The sequence below is a fragment of the Anabrus simplex genome, chromosome 11 (genome assembly GCF_040414725.1).
Source record: "Anabrus simplex isolate iqAnaSimp1 chromosome 11, ASM4041472v1, whole genome shotgun sequence".
Lineage (NCBI taxonomy): Eukaryota > Metazoa > Arthropoda > Insecta > Orthoptera > Tettigoniidae > Anabrus > Anabrus simplex.
In genome coordinates, this window is record NC_090275.1 from 107,028,689 (window position 1) to 107,054,398 (window position 25,710).

Below are 25,710 nucleotides of genomic sequence, written 5' to 3' on the forward strand. Positions count from 1 at the left end.
TGTACGAGTCGCGTGTTTTATGACTGGGTTTGACCCTCCGTGTTGTCTCAAAATATACGAATTTCAGAAACGGGTTATTTTTACAAGTTGCTTTACGTCGCACCGACACAGTTAGATCGTATTGGCGACGACGGTATAGGAAAGAGAAAGGAGTGGGAAGAAAGCGGCCGTGACCTTGGTTAAGGTGCAACCCCAGCATTTACCTGGTGTGAAAATGGGAAACCACGGAAAACTATTTTGAGGGCTGCCGATAGAAACCGGTCTCTTAACGGGTCAGTTTGCTACCTGAACGACGAAACTGAAAGCATCCGAATTTTCAATAGTGGTACTGTTTTAAAACACCTTACATTTATGTAATATTATTATAATACACACAAAGTAATACAAAAAGACGCGAAAAAGTTCATTGTTAGCATCTGCCGGACTGCGTGCCCTGATCCAGAAATGGTACCTCAATCTCGAAGTGGGTCTATCGTATAGCATTGCACAAACATACACGACAGGGGGACACCATGGACCCGCGAAAATTTAGGTCAGCCGCATTGTTTGAATGCAGCTATTGCTTTGTCATATATGTGTAATAGTGACTGTTTACTACGTTTATTATGACAATATTTGCAATTTCTTCCTCAGAATGTTGCCACAAGTTCAGTCCATTTTGTTGACATAAGATATTTTTCTCAAAACCTTTTCGATGCCATCAGTTCTGTCATATTTAATTGTAAACCTTTTAATTCTTTTGTCTAAAATGCAATAGTTCTCTCTCTCTCTTCGAACCTTCGGGATTCATATCCATCCAGGCTAATTGAAAATCAGATGTTTCAGCTTCTGTTTTTCGGACAAGATACTAACTCATTTTATCAGACTGTTGAGCATCCTTCAGCGGCATTGTTCGGTGTCGTTTACCATGACCGTGGCTCAATGGCTAAATGGTTAGCGTGCTGGCCTTTGGTCACAGGGGTCCCGGGTTCGATTCCCGGGAGGGTCGGGAATGTTAACCATCATTGGTTAATTTCGCTGGGTGGGGGCTGGGCGTATGTGTCATCTTCATCATCATTTCATCCTCATCACGACGCGCAGGTCGTCTTCAAATCAAAAGACCTGCACATGGAGAGCCGAATATGTCCTCGGACACTCCCGGCACTAAAAGCCACACGTCATTTCATTTCATTACCATGAAAATAGCACAGTTCAAATGGATTGTTCAGCCACTGGTCGGCGAAGTAGTCGGAATAAATTCCAAATAAAATGTATGAAAATAATTCATCTTCACCGTAGCGAAGTCGGGACATCCAGCCCCTGTCTCCTACGCAGCTACCTACACTTGTCGGATATTTTTAGACTCATTGTCTTATTTGTCTCGGCTACATATTTCTTGCGGACTGTTTTGTGTCAATTTCAGGTTCAGATATTTTGAGACTGCACCCTGACCCTCGCCCAGCCGCACTCCGAATCTGATGATTAACGGGTATATTTAACTCACATTTAGATATTTTTCTAACCTACCACTCCATCGATACTAATGAACATAATAATGTTATAATATAACATAATATGCTTGCGTTCCGTAAAATTACAATAGGTCGTTATAACGTGGTAGGATAAGATACTAAACAAACAAACAAACAAACAAATAAACAAACAAACAAACAAACAGGTAACGGAACATTTTTTCGACTTTTATTTGTCAAAATCGATATTGAAGACGAAGTAGGGGTACACATATTAAGGACAATATTTCAGTCTACTCCAATCGTCTGTAAGTTTCTCCATTCTCTCTCACTGCCGATACACACAATTTATTTAATTGGAGCCACAACTTCACAAAACATAACAATCACTTTGCTAGCAGCATGTGTTGAGTACCAGCGCGCCGATAAGGATTACGTAAAATGCTGATTTAACCTTCGCTGGTTCATGCACAAAATCTGCTATCGATATGACGAACATTTCATTATCCCCCGTTTTAATCCCCACAGAATGATCCGAGTATCCGTACCTTTTGTTACTGGCGTACAAACAAAATATTATTGCACTGCTTTTGTTTTCCGTGCGTGAATATTTCCCAATACGAAACTATTTTCTGCGTTTTACCGGCGCAATCACTTGTTCTCTACAGCCTTTAATACCCCACAGCGTTTTAAGAGACTAAACTCTTCTAATTTATATGCAGGATTTCAGAAAATAATAATAATAATAATAATAATAATAATAATAATAATAATAATAATAATAATAATAATAATGATAATAATAAATATAATCTTATATTTTGAAAAGATGATCTGGAAATCTTAATATGGCGCCTAATCTAGCAACGAAAGCGGAAGTTTAGTGGAACGGATACTGCGGCGGAGTTAATTTAATTCTGTCCGGTGACAGAGTAATATTTGATATGAGGAAAATCTGGAATCACAGATAAGGATTTTTTCAGATAATGTTATTTATAAGGTCTACTCTATACTATATAAGTGACAAGAATGTGAGCGACTGTGAAAAGTCCTCGACAATGTTGTGAGATAGCAGGCAAATGATATTATGGTCAACGGGCTGAAAACTCAAGCTGCGAGTTTCAACAGAGGAAAAGTCCTCTCAGTTTTAGTAACTGCGTTGATGTGAAAGTACTTCACGAGGACCACTCTTAAGTACCTGGGTGTTAAAAGGGAAAGTCTACCTCCGCAGCTTAATAGTTAGCACTATTAGCTGCCGTCCTTAGGGGCCCGAGTTCGATTCCCAGTACTACCAGAAATTTAAGAATGGCAGGGGGACTGGTATCTCGTTAAAATGGTGCACGTAGCTCACTTCTATTAGGGTTGTGCCTGAAAACAGCTGCATTGCCTCAGGACGTGGACACGAGTTTACTAATAAAAGGAAATGTAGTAAGTATGTAAAGGAGAGCGTGTAAGTCTCTGGTAGAGTATGGCTCCGATGTATGGAACCCTCACCAGTATTGATTCGAAAACGGGAAAAGATCCAAAGGAAAGCAGCATTATTTGTTCTGGGTGATTTCGACATGTTACGGAAATGTCGCAAACCTTGGACTGGGAAGACTTGGAAGTGACGAGACGAGCCGCTCGACTACGCGATACCGGTATGTTACTAGCTGTCGGTGGTGAAATGGCAGTAGACGAAGAACCTTTCAGCCTTACCTGCAATTTTTACAAGCAGGAAAGATCACAGTCCGCCTCTGTGATCAGTGGGCAGTGTGATTAGCTGCCAGCCCCGGAAGATCTGGTTCGATTCCCGGCTCTGCCGCGAAATTTGAAAAATGGTACAAAGGCTGGAACGGGGTCCACTAGCCGCAGGGTGACTTACGATCTATCTCGATCAACGTTCAAGAAAAATAAAGGGAGGCTTACCTGGTCGAGACTGTCTCCACTGCCATCTAGCTCCAATAGTCGGAACTGCGCCAAGTCAGCCAAGGTGTTGCTAGCGTTCTGGTGCTGAGAGCCCCCGTTTGAGGGCACGTCCTCTGTGTTGGCGGGGGACGAGGCGACGCTACGATCCTCGGGCGTCTTGTCGTGAGGAGAGCCGAATTCCGGCGCCAGCCCCTGCATATACGGTTCCAGAAAGGCATCGCCCCTGCAAACAGAAAAGAAAGTTCACCTTAGTACGCGGTTAAAGTACAGCTTAAAAGTGATTTTCTAAATCGGGTTCTGTTAAAAGCGGAGTGTTTTAAGGAAAAGAGTTCAACTCAAAATCATTAAAACTATCTATAACAGGAAAATAACAAGTTACAAATAGGCATTTTTATCGCAGATTCTGAATGGAATTTCGAAATGGATCGAAACAAACGGGTTGGACAAAACCTTACAGTGTCCTTACCTTACTTGGTCTTATTTATAATCTGGTAGAGCCCCCCGTTTGGGGACAAGTCCTCTGTGTTGGCGGGGCACGAGGCGACGTTACGATCCTCAGGCGTCTTGTCGTGAGGAGAGCCGAATTCCGACGCCGTGGTGGTTAGTGTGATGAACTGACATCCCCGAAGGCCCGGGTTCGATTCCCAGCTCTGCCACGAAATTTGAAAAGTGGTACGAGGGGTCCACTCAGCCTCGGGAGGTCAACTGAATAGAGGGTGTTCGATTCCCACCTCAGTCACCCTCGAAGTGGTTCTCCGTGGTTCTCCACTTCTCTTCCAGGCAAATGCCGGGATGATACCTAACTTACGGCCACGGCCGCTTCTTTCCCTCTTGCTCCAGGACACTGCCCTTGAGTCCGAGGGACAAACCAACCCCAGAGGGTAAATGGCTTAAGAAAGAAAGAAAAAACGAAAAAAAAAAAAAAGAATGAAAGAAAGATTACATTTTATAAGACAGCAAATAACGAGGGTTCGTCCCTTTGGCTTCTCCTTATTGCAGAAGCTGTCTCCAGATGGTATTTTTCTTGAAAGAAATGTCTACAACATAGTTGCAAGCCAAGGATCTTATTTAACTTTACAATGTGCTTTGGGCAGATCGTGCTGTAAGTAAGGTGGTGGTGGTGGTGATTATTGTTTTAAGAGGAAGTACAACTAGGCAACCATCCTGTATCAACATTAATCACAGGGAAAAATGGAAGGGATACGACACTTCGAAAAATGAAGGTATCGGTCATAAAAGACAAGGGCCACCAAGGGCGTGAAAATGAGAGACTCCTTAGGATTCGCAAACCCAATACCGTCGGGGTCGGAAAAGAACAAGAGTTGACCAAGGGAGGTCGGATAGGATGGATGAAAGCGAGGAGTCTGACACACGAAAGTGGGATGAAATACCAGGCTAAGAGCCCCGTGGTCACCAACCTACGCTCCCAAGGTATGAGCACTATATTCAAGAAAGAAACGTTGATAGCTTTTCCCACAACTCGAAATAATTCAGGCTGGAAAGGGTTAAAGTGTCAATAACGGATTTCAACACGTCGTTTGATAAAATCTGGGGACGTTTTTGTAGAACGAAACATTTCATTCTACTATTGGTGTGTTGTTTTACAGATATGTTATATTGTTCTAAGTGTTATATTTCCTACTTCGACAGACTTTAAAACTTAGAAGTTTTATCTCCAAGTAGAGCTAACAAACCAAAATAGCTCAAAGGAAGGCGCTGCGCTATCTGTCACCCTCACGACAGAGCGCTAAGCAATGACCCACCATGCTTTCACTTCAAACACATCGAACAGACCTCTTGGCTCAAAGAGGGTGATACCCTTATCCTATTTTTAAAAACCGCTGACACAATATCACCACCCACCTTGTTTGTTCCGCTCGAGAAAGGAATGAGGGGTGCGCTGGAGTGTAAACAAGTCCACGTGAGCTCCTGTGTGCTGTATATATTAATATCCACACGGGACTGCGACTGTTTGTTCTTTCTTTTGATGTCACGCTCTCAATATTGTTTTGTGTTCAATTTGATTATAATGACCGTGAGCTCCCGTGTGCCGTCACGACCTCGCTTTGAAGTTGCCCCGTTATCCGCCAGGCAATTCCAATAATTCCCAGATAATACTACCGACCACACACAGCCGATTCCTCGTGTGACTAGCATAGATTGCTCGGCTCATCTTTCACCACTTTGTAGCCCTAATAGCGCAAGAGTGACATGTAACACAATAATTCATTAATCACGATTCACTTCATGTCCATCAGCATCGAGGCTCACGTTGAGTGAGACATTCTGTTACCCTGAACAATCCTTAGGAGCCCAAAACTTGGGTGAGATGTCGACCTACTTATGCCTGTTACCATTCTTTTAGGCTTGTATTAGGCCTACACTACCATAGAAATTTGTGAAAAATCTTTTTGTGAAATATTTTGTGACACTTAACTTTTATAAAATATTATAACATACTGGGATTTCGCCATTGCATTGAAAAAAGAGCAAGAGGGCATCACTGTTAATGGGATCACAATATATAATCTGCGATATGCAGATGATAGTGTTCTCCTTGCAACAAGTGCTGAAGATCTGCAGACATTACTTAAGCTGTGTGGCTGAACACAGTGCTGCAGCAGGTTTGCGTTTGAACACGAAAAAGACCAAAGTAATGGCCAAAAGCAAACATGTCATTCAACCTGCTAACTTGACAGTAGCTGGACATCACTGGAGCAAGTCCAACGCTTTAAGTATCTCAGCAGCGTAGTTGATCACAACTGAAACAATGGTGTCGAAATTACGTCCCGGATTGAACAGACAAGGACTGCATTCAAGAGAATGAGCAAACTTCTCTGTAACAGGGACTTTAAGATCGATCTCCGTCACCGTCTACTTATTTTATGGTGCCTAGATTTGGACCCTAACAGAGAACACCACCAAAAAACTTCGATCTTTTGAGATAAATTATGGTGCTCCCAACGCCTACTCAGAATATCATGGGTTGACAGAAATGTAACACTGAAGTACTCCAACGCCTGAACAGAGAGCTAGAGGCCATGCACAACATCAACAAGAAGAAACTTAATTACTCTGGCCATATCATTAAGCTTATCTTACAAGGTAAAATTGAAGGAAGGAGAACATCTTGGTTACGGAATCTACCCCCACCTCTTTGCTGAGAAGAAGAACCAGATCGCCCTGATAACAGCCGAGATCCAATAAGGATATGGTAAAAAGAAGAATTGCACTATTACACTACATAAAATATTTGATCACAGTTCAGCAAAAATGGATTGATACTTGTGCCCATGTTTGGCTACTAGATTTTTAAATTCTACATCTGCCTGCTTGTTCATACTACAAGTTTAAATCCCACTTGATTTTAGGTTATCTTACGTGGCTTATTGAAAAAAAAAAAAGGAGCTGCTTACCATAATCAAAATAAAGTGAATGGAAGAAATATAATATAAAGATTATATTCAATTAACGTTTCTCAGGCAGATACTGACTACGTAATTCATTCAATTCCTTTTTCACGTCCAAAACAATGCACTCTTCCTGAATAGTATTTATTGCCTCTGCTCTGTTTAAATGCACTTGCTGTCTTAAATTTCCATTGTTATATTCCTCCTGTCTTGTGCTGTACAACATTTCGTTCATTTCATACCCGGAAATAAGCAGTTTTGTTGCAGCAACATTCCAACAGAACTTATGATCCGCCATTTTGGATTTAACGAGTCAAATCTTTTGTAAAAGATAACACGATGCTCATACCTTTTATCAACGAAATGCTATAAAAGGGCATTTTATAAAATATGTCTCCATTACCCTGTCATACATTTTACAAACGATCTTTGACAAATTTCTTTGGTAGCGTAATACCAGCCTAACACGTAACGCAATAATTCATTATTCACGATTCACTTCCAATGCATCAGTTATCAAAGCTGATGTCGAATGAGAGAGAGAGAGAGAGAGAGAGACACTCTGGTACTCTGAACAACCCTCAGGAGCCCACAACTTGGGTGAGACGTGTGACAAATAAAGGGCCCGAAGTGATTGTCACAATGATCCTTCTACCTACACCTTTCTTCTTAGTCCGTGCAGGGGCTACAGACTGGGAGTGCGGAGTGCTGATCGCAGGACCCCATGTGGGTGGGGGCGGTAGTAAACATCCACGGCATCCCCAGTCTGTCGCATTTCCGGCGAAAAAAAAGTGGTGGTGTTGATGGTGATGATTATTGTTTTAAGAGGAAGTACAACTAAGCAACCATCCTATACATAACTCTAATCAGAGAGAAAAAATGGAAAGGGTCCGACACTTCGGAAAATGAAGGTATCGGTCAAAGGAATAAAAGGGCCACGAAGGGCGTGAAAATGAAAGACTCCCTAGGCCTCGAGTACTCTAATACCGTTCGGGTCGGAAAAGAACAAGAGTTGACCAAGGGAGGTCGGATAGGATAGATGAAAGTGAGGAACCTGACACAAGTAAGTGGAAACAATGCCAGGGCTCATCTCAGGGCCCCATGGTCGCCAACCCACGCTCCCAAGTTGAGAACTCCTGGAGCCCCTTTAAGTCGCCTCTTACGCCTCTTACGACAATTATGATACTGTATTTGAATATGTTAAGTATACAAATCTTTTTTTTTTAATGAAACAAACTGCTAGCAAAGTTTCCTAGTCCTTCCTATTCGAAAGGCGACAATTTCTTTCTTTGTTTGTTTCTTTCTTTTTCCTAAAAGGAATGGGATTCATTTTCTTCTTCTAACAAAAACCACTTTGGTTTTCACCTTAAAATGGTAGTGGCGATCTTAATGAATTTTGCGGTACCTTCAGTTCAATATAAAAGAATCCTTTTATAAAAGAGCAAGTAGAAGTCCACTTTATATTTCAGTAATGACTCAGGTGGGGCTTTCTCATTACAATCCAATCAAATGCATGCATAAGTTCCTGGCAAGAAGCAACTGTCCGTGGCTGGAGAGTAACGGACGTCCTACACTGCGGTAGAGGAGGGAAGCCTTATTTGGAAGAACCCTGCGGGCAACCTGGCCAACGTCCTTGCGGTCTTCAGCCTTGCCAGATGTTCCCTGCACCGGCCAGGGGAAGAAAAATAATGTAAACAGCCCTTCACAGTCATAATTTCTACGTTGTTCTTTTTAAATTTTTATTTTCAGAGGCTGATCATTTGCATACGAAGCAAATATAGCAATATAATGGAAAAGAAATATTAAGTGACTTCGTTAAGGCCCTTTATAAGAGGCGTGTGATAAATTCTTCCTCTTCTTATTCTTATTCTCCTTCTTGTACCATATCCTCATTGGATGTCGGCTGTCATCAGGGCGATCTGGTTCTCGTTCTCAGCATCTCAGAAAAGAGTGGGAGTACTGAGTCCATACCATTCTCGTAGATTCCGTAGCCTTCCTCCGCTACTTCTCCTTCCTTCAATTTCACCTTGTAAGATAAGCTGAAGGAGTCTATACTTCTGGAGTACCAAGATCAATCTATGCCCAGATTCGTGTACAGGGTTGGAACTGACACTGGCTGGAAACAACGCCATCAATGTAGCCAAATACTGGTCACAACATGTGTAAATATTGTATATATAATGTAGATATTTTCTTGTAATACTTGCTTGTATATACTGGTACCTCTGACACGAATAAATAAATTTCGAATGATACGGCAAAAGTAATAAATTTTCTCCTATTTGATGTTGTGCATGACCTCTAGCTCTCTGTTCAGGCGCTGGAGTACTTCAGTGTTACGTATTCTGTCAACCCAAGATATTCTGAGCAGGTGTCGGTAGCACCACATCTCAAACGATAGAAGTTTTTTGGTGGTGATCTCTGTTGGGGTCCAAATCTCGGCACCATAAAATAAGACAAGAAAATACATGACACCGAAGTAAACGGAGGCGGAGATTGATCTTGAAAGTCCCTGTTTGCTAATTCTCTTGAATGCAGTCCTTGTCTGTTCAATCCTGGACGTAATTTCAACAGCGTTGTTTCAGCTGTGATCAACTACGCTGCTGAGATACTTAAAACGTTGGACTTGCTCCAGTGATGTCCAGCTACTGTCAACTTAACGGGTTGAATGACATGTTTTCTTTTGGCCATTACTTTGGCCTTTTTCGTGTTTAAACGCAAACCTGCTGCAGCACTGTGTTCAGCCACACAGCTTAGCAGTGTCTGCAGATCTTTAGCACTTGTTGCAAGCAGAACAGTATCATCTGAATATTGCCTCACTCCTTGCTTAATTTCAATAGCACAGGTATTTGTGCTATTAATCTTAACTGACGCTGTCTGATTCCAATACAGGTTGGCAATAATTCGGTTATCTCTGTCATCCATGCCGATTTCATGTAGGATATGCAGCAATGTTTCAACATGGTCGAAAGCTTTTTCATAATCAATGAAACAAGCATATACATCCACAGACATATCCATGTATCTTTATACCAAAAACTGCAACACCAGCAATGCCTCTCTCGTGCCCAATCCATTACGGTAACCAGACTCGTTGCTACTTTTGCAGGATTCATATTTGCTGTATATTCTCGCATCAATCACTACTGATCTGCATTTAGGACAGTCGTCCAGGTGGCAGATTCCATATCTGTTGTATTCCTAGCCTTTTCTTAAATGGTCGCAAAGAAATTTGAAAATTACTGAACATTTCCCTTGGTAAGTTATTCCAATCCCTAACTCACCTTCCTATAAACGAATATTTGCCCCAATTTGTCCTCTTGAATTCCAACTTTATCTTCATATTATGATATTTCCTACTTTTAAAGACACCACTCAAACTTAATCGTCTACTGATGTCCTCCCACGCCATCTCTCCACTGACAGCTCGGAACATACCACTTAATCGAGCAGCTCGTCTCCTTTTTCCCAAGTCTTCCCAACCCAAACTTTGCAACATTTTTGTAAGGCTACTCTTTTGTCGGAAATCACCCAGAACAAATCGAGCTGCTTTTCTTTGGATTTTTTTCCAGTTCCTGAATCAAGTAATCCTGGTGAGGGTCCCATACAGTGGAACCATACTCTAGTTGGGGTCTTACCAGAGACTTATATGCCCTCTCCTTTACATTCTTACTACAACCCCTAAATACCCTCATAACCATGTGCAGAGATCGGTACCCTTTATTAACAATCATATTTATGTGATTACTCCAATGAAGGTCTTTTCTTATATTAACACCTAGGTACTTACAATGATCCCCAAAAGGAACTTTCACCCCATCAACACAGTAATTAAAACTGAGAGGACTTTTCCTATTTGTCAAACTCACAACCTGACTTTTAACCCCATTTATCATCATACCATTGCCCACCGTCCATCTCACAACACTATCGAGGTCACCCTGCAACCGCTCACAATCTTGTAACTTATTTATTACCCTGTACAAAATAACATCACCTGCAAACAGCCTTATCTCTGATTCCACTTCTTTACACATATCATTGATATATATAAGAAAACATAAAGGTCCAATAATACTACATGTATTACTTTAAGGGACATTTTGAGAACATGGCTCATTAGGCTTATGATTCTGAAATCTACATGAGATTTAGCCATTGTTTTCTTTGGCACAGGGATGAAAGTGGATGTCAACCAGTCAGAAGGGATTGATCTTGGTACCGTAAGCAAATACCCTGTTTATAAGGAAGCATACTTTCCAGTTTAGTTATATGTAACCTAATATCTTTTCCGTCTCTCAAACACATAAGTTCGAAATATATAACATTCACTACTATTAAATGAAGAATTAAATGTTTCGTTCCATAAGAACATGCTCAAATGTTATCAAAACACTTTAAAAAATGAGCATATGTTTACAATGTTGTTAACTTTGCGCAAACTAGTCATTGATTATGAAAAAACGGTCTACATAATTCATGGCCATTTAATAAATCACTTTATCGAGAGGAATAATACATTCATTTTAATATAAACTATTGTTAATTGTATACGCCTAATTGTAATGTGTAGCCACACAATAAATAAATAAATAAATAAATAAATAAATAAATAAATAAATAAATAAATAAATAAATAAATAAATGTGATTTGACAGAATCTGAGGATGTTCTTTTAGAACGAAACATATCACTCTTTGTTTAATAGCGTGTTCTGTATTTGACAAACTGTAAAACTTTTAAGTTGCATCTTTTTTTTTGCTATTGGTTTTACGTCGCACCGACACAGATATGTCTTGTGGCGACGATGGGACAAGAAAGGGCTAGGACTGGGAAGGAAGCGGCCATGGCCTTAATTTAGTTACAGCCCCAGCATTTTCCTGGCGTGAAAATGGGAAACCACGGAAAACCATCTTCAGGGCTGCCGACAGTTGCATCTAAGCCAAGCAATACAATATCTACATAATACATGGCCATGTAATAAATAACTTTATCGAGCGAACAAGCTACACAGTATGCGTCGTGCAGCTGTATTTTTCCAAGGAGATGGTTGGTTCGACCTCTCTGAGGATGGTTAGGGCCTACTGCCAGGGGCTCTGACTTTGGGAAGATGAGTTTCCCATCGCTTTCACTTGTGCAGACCCTTCACCACCCTTCCCTTCCTTTTATCGATGCTCCTGTTCTTCCAAGGGTCAGACTTCTTCCATTCTTTCTCTGACATGTGTTCCTCTTAAAACAATGGTGTCACCACCACCCATCTAAAGAAGTGTTTCGACTGTTTTCCATTTTGACACCAGACGAATTGCCTTAATTACGGCCACGGCCGCTTCCTTACCACACTAACTCTCCTCCTCCCAGTGTCACCGTAAACACGTGTGTTAGTGGTGTGACGTTAAAACCGATTGTTTAAAAAGTAGGTTTAGAAAGAATATATCGAAAAACTGAAAATGCAAACACGAAATTGTTGTAAGACGTATGAAAAGAAATCCAGACGGGCCATGCATCAACCAAGAAACAAAACTCCGGCTACTCAATGCCGCTGTTTGTCAATATTATTGTAATGTATGTGTCGAGAACATGGACAGTAAAAGGAGTTCAATCGTGAGAAACTCCACATCTTTGAAATGTGGTGTTATCGTAAAATCATTGCCACATTTCTTGGATTATATTAACCACTTTTCCCTTTGCGAAATTCAAATGATATAAATATGTCTCCCAGTCATGGCCATCCATCAACGGCTGCTAATTCAGATAGCAACCAGCCATAAGACATAGCCTGCACGGCTGCTAGGTAACACTGTCTGGCCATCCATCCATACCTTACATCACAGTCTGCACGGCTGCTAGGTAACATTGTCTGGCCATCCATCCATACCTTACATCACAGTCTGCACGGCTGCTAGGTAACACTGTCTGGCCATCCATCCATACCTAACATCACAGTCTGCACGGCTGCTTGGTAACACTGTCTGGCCATCCATCCATACCTAACATCACAGTCAGCACGGCTGCTAGGTAACACTGTCTGGCCATCCATCCATACCTAACATCACAGTCTGCACGGCTGCTTGGTAACACTGTCTGGCCATCCATCCATACCTAACATCACAGTCTGCACGGCTGCTTGGTAACACTGTCTGGCCATCCATCCATACCTTACATCACTGCCTGCACGGTTGCTAGGTAACACTGTCTGGCCATCCATCCATACCTTACATCACTGCCTGCACGGTTGCTAGGTAACACTGTCTGGCCATCCATCCATACCTTACATCACTGCCTGCACGGTTGCTAGGTAACACTGTCTGGCCATCCATCCATACCTTACATCACTGCCTGCACGGTTGCTAGGTAACACTGTCTGGCCATCCATCCATACCTTACATCACCGTCTGCGCGGTTGCTAGGTAACACTGTCTGGCCATCCATCCATACCTTACATCACAGTCTGCACGGTTGCTAGCTAACATTGTCTGGCCATCCATCCATACCTTACATCACCGCCTGCACGGTTGCTATGGTTACACTTCCGTCACACATTTTGACGCGTCACGTTACACAACTTTTCGAATGACCCCCAGCCATAAGGCATGTCAAAACTAGATTTGCAAATGTGTTCATACTTCTCTTCTGAAAACTCATTTCGCGATCAGCATACTATGATCAGAACCCCTTAGTTCGTGAACATCAGGAAAAGAGAGTACTATCTAACGTATGATTATCGCGATCTCCACAAATTATGGTCTTAAGTAAAAAAGTATTTCTTGTACCGTATTACTTTTTAATACCGAGCAAGTGGCTGTGCCTATTCTAATAGGCGATAGACAGGAGAAGCCCACCAGGGATCACATCTTAGAATCGTAGGATGATGACGACCACGTGGGCCCTAGCTGAGTATTGCCGCTACTTGTTTGTGCCACGCTCCTCACTTTCATATTTTCTATACGACCTCCCTCAGTCAACTTTTGTTCTCTTCCGACCCCGACGGTATTATGTTTGGGAGGCCAACGGGTCCCTCTCCTTTCTTCAAACAATCACCACTCATCTGCTATGAGTGTCACCCTGGTGGAAGATTCCCTATCAGTTGTTTACCTAGCTTTTTCTGAAGTGATTTCAAAGATTTTGGAAATTTATCGAACATTTCCACAATTTGCTTTACGTCGCACCGACACAGATAGGTCTTATGGCGACGATGGGACAAGAAAGGGCTAAGAGCGGGAAGGAAGTGGCGGTGGCCTTAATAAAGGTACAGCCCCAGCATTTGCTCGGTGTGAAAATGGGGAAACCACGGAAAACCATCTTCAGGGGTGCCAACACTGGGGTTCGAACTCACTATCTCCCGAACACTGTATACTGGCCGCACTTAAGCGACTGCAGCTATCGAGCTCGGACGAACATCGCCCTTGGTAAATTAATGCAATCCCTATTCCTCTTTCTATCTTATATTTAAGGCGCACAGACAGGTGAGCAAGTCTACAATTAAATATTTCTTTGCCGGGCAATTTGAAATACGCGCCAGTGACTTCATGTTAAGTTGAAAGGTCTTTTTCTATATATACGAGTAAGAACATCCTAACAGGCAGAGGGCATTCGATGACCGCAGAAAATTTGGAAAAATATTAATTGTGCCTCCAAATGAAAATTATAGGTTGAAAACATCTGCAGTTTTAACTTTCTACGGTTTTGTTTCCTTCTCTATGTACAAGAATGCATCAAGTAAAGCTCAGATATTAAGTTACATATTTTTTTTATTTATTACATATTTAACTACATATTTTGTCAATTTTAGCTACATATTTATGTACACATTTCTCTAGTGATAACGCGAAAACGATAGCATTTTGGCGACAGACAGCTATTGATTGGTTAAAAGTTCCTTATATTCTTTTACTGGATTGAGCTAAATACGAAATTCATTTTCTCTTTCTGTTTCCTTGGTATCAAATTTTCACACCGCGGCAATACCGGGGCGTACCTTAATTAAGATCACTATCACTACTTTTCTAGACAGTTATTTTATATTTCACCGTCACCGGAAACATGCCTGCCTTAGCCCAATATTGAAAAAGATCCCAGGACTTATTCTTACCATATCGCATTTACGTAGAGAAGGTAATTAAACAGCTCGAGACTTGCTGGACGAGTTTTGCTAGAAGACGACGTGGTGTGTAGCCAGCCTGCCATGTGATCTGTGTGGAGACTGTTCCAGTGGCAGGTTCTGCCTGGTTGCTATGACTACGGGCCGCTCTGCGGGCGGGCGACCAGCCAAATCTCACTGTACTGTACACAACAGTTGCACTTCACCTCAAAGGGTACGAGAATAGAAAAAGCAGAATCACAAAACAACTGGACCTAGTACGGTAACTTGTGGTACACTTCAAAGTCTCTCATATTGTAGGACGCGTACCTTGCTGAGTCTAACAACAATTATTATCAAACACTTTTCTTATCTTTTCTGTAGCTGCCTCCCCGTATCAGTGATAAGAGTGTCGGCCTCCGGATCCCAAACCTGACAGAGGTAGTCGAATTTTTGAAGGAAGATAATAGTCCATTCTAAACTCCACGCCGTATGATGTAAAAGGTGACATGACACACAGTTCCCGAACGGTTTAGGATTTCAATCTTCCGACCCAGTCGGGAATTAATCCCAAGGCCAGGATGATCAACATTCAGGCAGAGAACCGAACGAAAGAGGCGACTAAAAGCGGCAAGTTCTAGGGCTGGTGGTGATTACTGTTTCAAGAGAAATTACAACGGAACAAGCATTAACAACAATAATAATGATTATTTTACGCCCACTTATTACTTATACGAATCAGATGGACATATGATTGTCAGAATGATTTAATTTTATTAAGTGATCATTTAGGTTCCTGAAAAGTTCCAGAGTTAACAATTCTTGAATGATGTATTATCATTGGGTAATTTTATATTAGAATTTTCACTGTTATGTTCTACTTATATTCTGTAGGTACTGTAAAAACGAAATGAATCAAAAATAGTAAGAACTGCATTTTCCTTCAAAACATATTTCTTCACAGATCGACCAAATATCGGTCATTCAGATTTGAAAGGGGCTTAACATATTCTGGTGTAAGGAGTAACTAGATATCCAATTTTTCCTTCTAATGGCCTTAATCTATTCTACTCTCCTGTATTCATTATCAGGAAACCTGAGCACAAATTGGCAATAAACAACGCATGTCTAACCTAAAAATTCGTGCGCGATGAGGACGGTACTTCTGGGGCTCCGTAATAATAGCACAGTAACAATACAGGAACTATACTACTGTACATATTAAAATCTGAACAATTTTGTTTTGCTGGTTCGTGCAACCATAGGCTACGCAAAACACGACGGCATTATAATAGCTACAGCACCAACTTACACAAAAATATCGTGAGCAATACCTTGTATCCCACAATGCTCTTCCTATCAGTTATTTTCCTTAAGAGACTGGTCAAACCTCCCAGCCGCATATGGATATGCAGTCCAGCAGAACAATGTCCGTTGTGTTCATTTTCCTACGCGACTCTCTAAATGAAAATGAACCTCACTGTAACGTACTGCAGGAATGTATATTTTTTATGAAGTATTTACACACTCCTCGACAGTTTAGCATAGGAAAATGAACACAACGAACATTGTTCTGATGGACTGCATATCCATAACGTGGCTGCGAGGTGTGACCGGTCTTAAGGAGGATAATGGACAGGAAGAGCATTGTTACATACGAGGTATTCTTTTATGTTCCAGTTTAGTACAGTGTTCTCGTCTGAAAGTTTCAGCAACTACGATTTGCGTTCACCTTATTAACTTTAATGAGCTATAATGAATTTGACTCAAAAACGAAACACTTTTTCGCGTCTTCCTATGACCGCGCCCCCTATGCAGTTCACTGTCATTGGGCTTCGCTCTCGGAGCTCCAAGTATTCTTTACTTCCTGGCTTTCCCCATCTGTACAAAAACTAACCTGTCAGAGACGCATACAATAGCTAGCCTCCTATAAATTAGTTTCTGACGTTTGAGGAGAGCCTGTAGCTCCAATCGATTACTGGCTGCCATGGTCGTCGCGACGCTGAGCGGCGACGTAAAGGTCAAGCAGGCGGCAGGAATTAAGATTGGCCGATGAAATGTCACCGTCAGCACAACCATGCAATAGTGTTGGTGCACAATGAGACCTTGTACAGAAAGGTCTCAGCCGAGTGACAACTGATGGTGTGAGACAGGCACGTGCCTAACTTCCGTTCATGCAAAACAGTGCTACATACAAAGTTGGAAACAATTTCTCCTCAAGTCTTCCAAAGTAGGGCAGCATTATATTGAAGTTAAAACCTCCTAAGTGAAGAAAATGGAAGAAAACGGTTTTGAAATGTATTAATGACCTGGTCACACAGTGTGTGTTTCACCTCAGAGATGGGGCTCTCAAACTGCAATCGAGGTAAATCAACTAAATACTTCAAAGAAACAAAGCTGTGATGCACAAGCGCGCTAGGGACCTTGACCTGCCACGTCGACTGCTGAATAGTCAGGTGACCTGCAAATACTGGAGTGACATGGTGAACGTGCATTCTCAGTCGTACTGCTAAACTGATGACCAGATCCAATGCCTCTCGTATCAACAGTTCCTCAACTGGACTCACGAGGCTGAAGCAATCCCGTTCCAGCTCTCAGTCCAGAATAGAAATTCCTAGACTGGACGGCAATCGAACTCTTACGTGTAAGGTGATGGTGGTGATTATTGTTTTAAGAGGTACCATCCTATATATAACACTAATCAGATAGAAAAAAATGGGAGGGATCCGACACTTTGAAAAACGAAGGTATTGGCCAAAGAAAGACAAGGGCCATCAAGGGCGTGAAAATGAAAGACTCCCTAGCCCTCGAAAACGTAACAGCGTCGGGGTCAGAAAAGAACAAGAGTTGACCGCGGGATGTCGGATAGGGTAGGTGAAAGTCAGGGACCTGGCACACGTAAGTGGAAGCAATGCCAGGAGTCAGCTAAGGGTCCCATGGTCGCCGACCCACGCTCCGAAGTTCAGAGCCCTTGGGGCCCCTTTTAGTCGCCTTTTACGGCAGGGAGGTGTTATTCTACCGCCCTCATCCACAGGGGGACGGTAAGTGTAAGTATGAAGGTAAATAATCATCAGAGCTCATCAGTATTCTCCGATACTTTTCCACGTTTCCTTTATCATCAGTTTCACTTTTTCTTTGTTCACAGCTATTGCACGACAGACAGCGTGCTAGTCGCAATACGACGTTGCTACACCAAAGGGCAGTTATCGTCAGAGTGACCACACGCCCCGTTATTCTATGTTTTCATACCCGTCCCGTCATTTTCCATTTTGCTCCGTTTGCCAAACGTTTCTGCATGTCGTCGCTGCGAGAGCAATATCGCACTTCCTAGCCACTATGTTCCTTCAGATCGGTCACGCCTCCCAGCCACATATGGGTCAGAACAATTTTCGTTGTGTTCATTTTCTATGTTAATGTGTAAAGGAAAATGAACCTTAAATACATTGTACTGTAGGAGTGCCTAAAAACGTCATGCAAACATAACATTCACACACTCCTGACCTGAGAACCCCTGGTCTCCCTTTTAGTCACCACTTATAACAGGCAGGGAATACCGTGGATGTATTTTACCGCCCCCATCCACAGCGGGACAGACGGTGGAATTCAAACTCATCTATATATATAAAATAAGAGTTTTGTCTGTACATTGCTCAGAATTTGAAAATAATGGTATTTCTGTACCGGTCATGTCCATAGTAACAAGAAAATGCACTTTTTACTTTTCCGTAATTTCTGTCTGTCTGTCTGTCTGTCTGTCTGTCTGTCTGTCTGTCTGTCTGTCTGTCTGTCTGTCTGTCTGTCTGTCTGTCTGTCTGTCTGTCTGTCTGTCTGTCTGTCTGTCTGTCTGTCTGTCTGTCTGTCTGTCTGTCTGTCTGTATGTATGTATGTACACGCATCACGAGAAAACGGTTGAAGAGAATTTAATGAAAATTGGCATGTTATTATTATTATTATTTGGCGTATGATGAATAATGACAACCCATAAACTATTTACACAACCAGTGAAAGATGAGTACAAAGTAAATACAAATTATCATATCTATACAGTCAAAGAAAGCAATTTACAAAGTTTGAAAGTACAAGAAGAAAACACAATATATTTACATCGCTATCCACCTATCAACTCTGACAGTTCATATATACACACTGAGTGCGAGTGATGTACATGTCACTAAATGTGAATGTCCAAACCCGCCACCCACTTCACTGCTTCGGGTGTTGCTGTGTTGAGGTCTTCCATGGTGCCAGTGAAAGCACGGAGTGGACATTCCTGCACTACATGTTTCATTGTTTGTCGAACCTCCCCACAATCACAGTATGGAGAAACTGACCAGCCCCAGGTGTGTAAAGTGGATGCTGTTCTACCTACTCCACATCTCATGCGGTTTAGTCTACTCCAGGTGCAACGTGGCAGATCAAAGCCTGCCAGCTTTGTGGATGGGTTATTAATATCCACTATTGCCCGAGCTGGGGATAAAGACCACTCTGTTAACCATTTAGAGGTGGGGTTGAATTCACTAGATGTTATCTTCACGGCTGTCTTCCAAGCAGGCTGGCGAGACTTCAGGCGTGTGCATTTCTGTCTGATATCCTCATGAACAGGTAGACGTTCATTCTTTAGCATTCTGGTCCATAGCTGAAAAAGGCCGTCTGTCTCCTGATATGTGGAGGTAGTATATTGCTGAGAACCGGTAACCATTGGGTCGGTGTAGCACGAAGTGTACCAGTTATGATTCGCATGGTTTGACGAAGTTGTGAATCTACTAGCTGTGTGTGAGCACTGTTAAGCCAAACACCAGAGCAGTATTCTGCTGCAGAATAGACTAAGGCCAGAGATGTTGTCCTTAATGTGTTTCCAACCGCTCCCCAGGAAGTTCCAGCCAATCGTTGGAGAATGTTATTACGACTTTTTAGTTTGTTGGCGGTTTTCTGCAGATGATTTTTGTACGCAAGAGACCTGTCCAATGTTACTCCTAAGTAACTGGGATTGGCACAATATTGTAGTTCATGGCCCTTGAAGAATACCCTTGGATGGTGGTTTGGTTCTGCGTTGTTCAGATGGAATGTAGATGTCACTGTTTTCTGTGGATTGGGATGAAAGTACCATCTTTGAAAGTAGTCATCCAACAGTTCAAGGTCTCGGTTAAGAACTATTTCAGCTTCTGCGAAGTTGGGTCGTTGAATTGTAAGGCAAATATCATCCGCATATACGAACTTTCGGGACACTGTTTCAGGCAGGTCGTGGATGTATAAGTTGAAGAGAGTAGGAGATAGAACCGACCCTTGAGGCAGACCATTGTTGACTTTGTGGAATTTGCTTCTGTTGTGTTCTGAATGAACTTGAAATAGTCGGTTGCTTAACATTCTGTCAATTAGTGTAGTAATTTTTAAGCAAGGAACAGCTTTAATCAGTTTAAGCATAAGACCTTCCCTCCAGACTGTGTCATATGCAGCTGTAAGATCTAAGAAGACAGAGACGCTTTTCAATTTCTTCTCAAAACCAACCTCCAGATATGTGGTCAAGGACAGTACTTGGTCACTGCAGTCACGGCTGGGTCGAAATCCTGCTTGTTCAACTGGAAGGAATGCTTCGATGGCAGGTGCTATTCGGTTTAGTATCAGTCTTTCTAATAACTTGTAGGTGACGCAGAGTAGAGCTATAGGTCGATAGCTTTGTGGGAGAGTTGGATCCTTTCCTGGTTTCAGAAGGGCAATCATTTTTGACTTCTTGAAGATTGGGGGAAGTCTTCCTGACTGAAGTATGGAGCTGAAGAATGCAGCAAGCCATCTTCTTGTAGCTGGACCACAGTTTTTAGTAGTTCTGGGTAGATTCCATCTAGTCCTGCAGCTTTGCCATTTCGGAGTGATTTTAATCCCTCATCGACCTCTTGTGATGTGAAAGGTTGTGAATAGGTTGGTATGTGAAGTCGGGGGATGAGCCTCTACAATCTAGGCTATAAATCATTTTACTCACGCTGAGTGAAATGGTAGTTTAGGGGAAGGCCTAATATTGAATTCTCAACTATTTATGTTATTAGTGGTCTAATGAAAATCGGTATGTGAAGTCGGGGGATGAGCCTCTACAATCTAGGCTATAAATCATTTTACTCACGCTGAGTGAAATGGTAGTTTAGGGGAAGGCCTAAAATGTAATTCTCAAATATTGTTGTTATTAGTAGTCCTATCTTGATGAAAATCGGTATGCGAAGTCAGGAAATAAGTCGCTATAGTCTAGGCTGTAAATTATTTTATTCACGCTGAGTGAAAGGGTAGTTTAGGGGATGGCCTAAAATGTAATTCTCAAATATTTCTTATTAGAGGTGTAATCGATGAATGCTACATAACTAAGGTTATATAGTATTAAATTTCCTATTATTCATGTCTTATACATTGTTACCGTACTGGCTATGATCACAAAGATGTTCATGAATTTGGATTTTTGTTACTACTGTAAGTCCATATCAGCGCCGAGTAACGAGAAAATGGGTACACAGTATTTAATGAAAATCGGTATGTAAAGTCGGAGAATAAGAAACTACAGTTTACGGTGTAATATATTTTACAAATCACAGAGTCGAAAGAAAACTAAATGTGTAGGCCTACAATATAGAAAGCTCATAACATTGATCAACAATAACATTACATTGACCATTGTTTGTCGTGATGTGCTTTGTGTCTTCTGTTGCCCCTCATCTCCGGTAGATAGGACTACTGCTGCGTACAGAGTATTTTTTATTTGATTTACGTCGCACCGACATAGATACGTTTTATGGCGACGATTGGATAGGAAAGGGCTAGGAGTGCCTTAGGCCTTAATTAAGGTACAGGCCCAGCATTTGACTGGTGTGAGAGTGGGAAACCACGGAATACCATCTTCAGCGCTGCCGACAATGGGGTTCGAATCCACTATCTCTCGGATGCAAGCTCACAGTGCGCACCGCTAACCACACGGTTAACTCGCCCAGTCGTACAGAGTGTAACAGCCTGCCTGAATATTGATGGGAAGTAGCCGGGGAGTTACATAACTTTCTTCTTTAGCATGCCATTCCTCTGGTTTATAAATTTTCTGGTTCGAATCCCACTATCGGCAGCCCTGAAGAAAGTTTTCCGTGGTTTCCCATTTTCACACCAGGCAAATGCTGGGGCTGTACCTTAATTAAGGCTACGGCCGCTTCCTTCCAACTCCTAGGCCTTTCCTATCCCATCGTCGCCATAAGACCTATCTGTGTCGGTGCGACGTAAAGCCCCTAGCAAAAAAAATAATTTTCTGATACTACTGGTACGTAACACACTGGATCATCATAGCATTCGGGCTATTCAATCCCTACTCTGAGGCACTGATTAGAATGAACAGTGTGCATATTTAGCGGAATAATGGCAGATGAGTGTTCATAGCAATCTGCGACCTGGTCATCCCAGCTCTGGAACTTTGGACTATTAGGTTGGAACCGCAATCTAACCGCAGCACTGTTCGTTAAAAGTGATAAAACGTGCGGCTTTCCATTTGATCGAGTGTTTTATATGATAGCATTGCTTTTAATCGCTACATTCAAACTTACGTTTTTGTAATGACCTATGTTGATTTCAGTTAGGAAAACCACAAAGTCAGTCTTTCTGAGTATCCCGTAGCGAAGCACAGGTACATCAGCTAGTCATTTCATAAATGTAAGCTAACAGCTGAGCGACCCGAACCCTCGCTCCGTCAAATTTTGTTCTCTTCCGAGACGGCACTAGTTTTACGAGGCCAAGAAGTCCTTCGTTTACAAGTCCTTCTCCATCGTTTGTCAAAATCCTCTTCTGATCAGTACGAAGAGCGGACAGTTGCTTTGTTGTACTTCTTCCTAAAACCACCAGGAGACTGGCACACTTTCTTTTGAAATAGTATACTTATTTAGTTAGGTTCAAATTTATGCACAATAAATTTATTCCCTAACTGTTCAAATCCACGCGCAGATTTTCATAACTTACAATACCCACATACATACTTAAGCGAGAAATAAGCGATACAAAGAGACAACAATACGTAGGCTGTTCAACAAGGACTGAGGCTGATTTTTCCCCGTAGCTTCCGTGATAGCTTCCTATCTGTAACATAAATATTTGATGATGATGATGATGCTTGTTGTTTAAAGGGGCCTAACATCGAGGTCATCGGCCCCTAATGGTACGAAATGAAATAACAAAAATTCAAATTCCTCCACTGACCAAAAATAAATAAAAAATGTCACGAAGAATGAATGGATGGACATGAACACTATAAAAAACAAAAACAAACAAACAAACAAACAAACAAACAAAAACAGTGGATCAGACACAAAAAAAAGATCGTGAATAATAGTATTACTGACCAAGGGACCACTTATAAAGCACAATGATGCTTGATGTCTAAAGGGGTGCAAAATCCATGTCTAAGGCTCCACAGAATGGTACATGTCGCGAGTAAAGTAGAACCATGATATTTGTCATGGTAGGGTACTAATCAAAAGTAGCGAAGACTCACGGTGTTCCACACAAGATGGTACTACTCACAAGTATTGTACTTCGTATAGGTAAAGCAAACCTATGGTGTTTATCACACAATGGCGCCACTCATAGCCAACGCAAACCGATGAGGTTCCTCACCTAGGTGTACTAACCACAGGGACTCGCACTATCCCGTGGTGTTCCTCACATAGTGGGTACAAATCACAGGCAACGCAGACCCACGGTGCCGCTCATATAGCGGTACAACACACAAGCTAGCCCAGACCCGCGGTGTTGCTCACATGGGTACGACGCACCGGTACTGGAAACCCCCAGGCCAGCCTCTTTACTGTTACTAATCACAAACCTATTTCGTACCAACTTAGTGGTACTACTCGCAAATACAGGCAACCCATGGTGTTCCCCGCATGATGGTACGAATCAAGAGTAGTTTCATGGTTCTAATTCAAACATCCCTTGGTTGCCCCTTGTAGTCGCCTCTTACGACAGGTAGGGGATACCGCGGGTGTGTTCTACATGTGCGTCCCCCACCCGCAGGGGGTAGTGTGTTTGGTCCGCGAGAGGTATTTTATTTCCCTCAAGTCCGCCGGCAAGCCGGTTAGAACCCCCCTATCCGCCACCTGAGACGCGCCATGTGGGAGTATCACCTCTCCCCCTGCTACGCCAGCGTAGTAGGTTCGTGGCATAAATATTTGAAAAGAGCGGGTTTTTATGTATAATGTCTGTAGGCGGCAGCACTCTCGCATTGGTAGGTTGGTGGTAATGCTTTATTGTGTAGACGCTACGTGCATTTCGCATGCCAGACAACGGTATGTTACAGCACTGTTAGAGCAGCATACTACACGTCAGTATTGGCTACACTGAGGAAGCACATTGCAAAGAAACGACCAGAGCTTTCTCGGACTCGGTAGCGACTTCATCATGACAATGCACGGCCTCACGTCGCAAATCAAGTCATGCAGTTTCTGGCTCGATTCAACATGACCTGTGAACCGGATACACTAGTGCCATCTCGGAAGAGAACAAAATTTGACGGAGCGAGGGTTCGGGTCGCGCAGCTGTTGGCTTACATTTAGGAAATGGTGAGTTTGAATGACACCTGTAGAAATAATGTGATTAAATGTAAGAGAGGGCCAAGAGCCACTTATAAATAAATAAATAAATAAATAAATAAATAAATAAATAAATAAATAAATAAATAAATAAATAAATAAATAAATAAATAAATAAATAAATAAATAAATAAATAAATAAATAAATAAATAAAAATAAAATAAAAAATAAAGAATTAAATGACCACACTTCCATCCACTTTTATACGTTAAGGCTACAATAATATGTCAAGAGAGATTGTTCATCTAAACGAAAGAAGATCATACTGCACAGTCAATCAGCTGTGTCTGACACCTATGAACTCCGATCAGCTGTGACATAATTTTGAGATTACCGTGGCCTCTATGGAAATGGAACTACTAGGTTAGTGATGAAGAATGTATGAGACTAGCCGGACACCTAGAGAGAGACAGGATAAGTAGGTCAATATAAGTTTGTTTCATACTTTCAGTTAAAAGCTCATCAGGAAATAAGGGCAATTCACAGCATGTCGCTTGCGTGATGGAATCCATATGTGTGCATGTTGGTAATAAGCTGACAGAACGGAACTGACAACTATGCTAAAGAATGCATTATGCAATCACTTACTGGGAAGATAATCTACAATAACATCTCTGTCACACACATACCCACAGCTCTCTTTCCGTCAACAGACCTTAAACACAGAACAGAAATACTGATTTTCCATTACACTGTACATACTGTATATTTTCGCTGTATATACTGTATACAGGTTGACCAGAGATGTTAGCTGCCTCTGTGGAACAGTGGTAGTGTGTCGGCCGCCGGATCCCAAGATAGCGGGTGCAAAGCCGGCAGAGGTAGTCGGGTTTTTGAAGGGCGGACAAAAGTCCAATCGACACTCCATGTCGTACGATTTCGGCAAGTAAAAGATCTCTGGTGACACATTTGGTGGTTATCCGACAAAATTCATTAAATCTCAGACACAGACGCCCAAGAGAGGTTCGGTTACAGTGACTCTACATGTACAGTGTGGCCAAGTCCAATCCAGCCGCCATGTTTTAGCCAAGTACTCAATCAGCTCAGAGGAGTGATATTATTATTGTTTCGATAAAGAATCGACTAGTTCACTATTTTTAATAATTCAATGCCATTTGCTTTACGTCCCACTAACTACTTTTTCGGTCTTCGGGGAGTTCACTGTTTTAAGATGTTATTTATTTTTGCTTATACTGTGTATATATAGGCCTATCAGTATTTGTTATACTCAGAGGCAGTACGCTGACCATTCAGCCACGGAGTTGGA

General features: G+C 41.9%; 1 protein-coding gene across 1 annotated transcript in view; it reads right to left on the reverse strand.

The window, feature by feature from the left end:
• The window catches only part of spri (sprint), a 648,574-nt gene that overhangs the window by 289,240 nt on the left and 333,624 nt on the right, over nt 1–25,710 (reverse strand). The window contains exon 2 of the mRNA XM_067155462.2: nt 3,360–3,582. Within this exon, the coding sequence (XP_067011563.2) occupies nt 3,360–3,582 (223 nt within the window). The remainder of the gene's footprint in view (nt 1–3,359; nt 3,583–25,710) is intronic.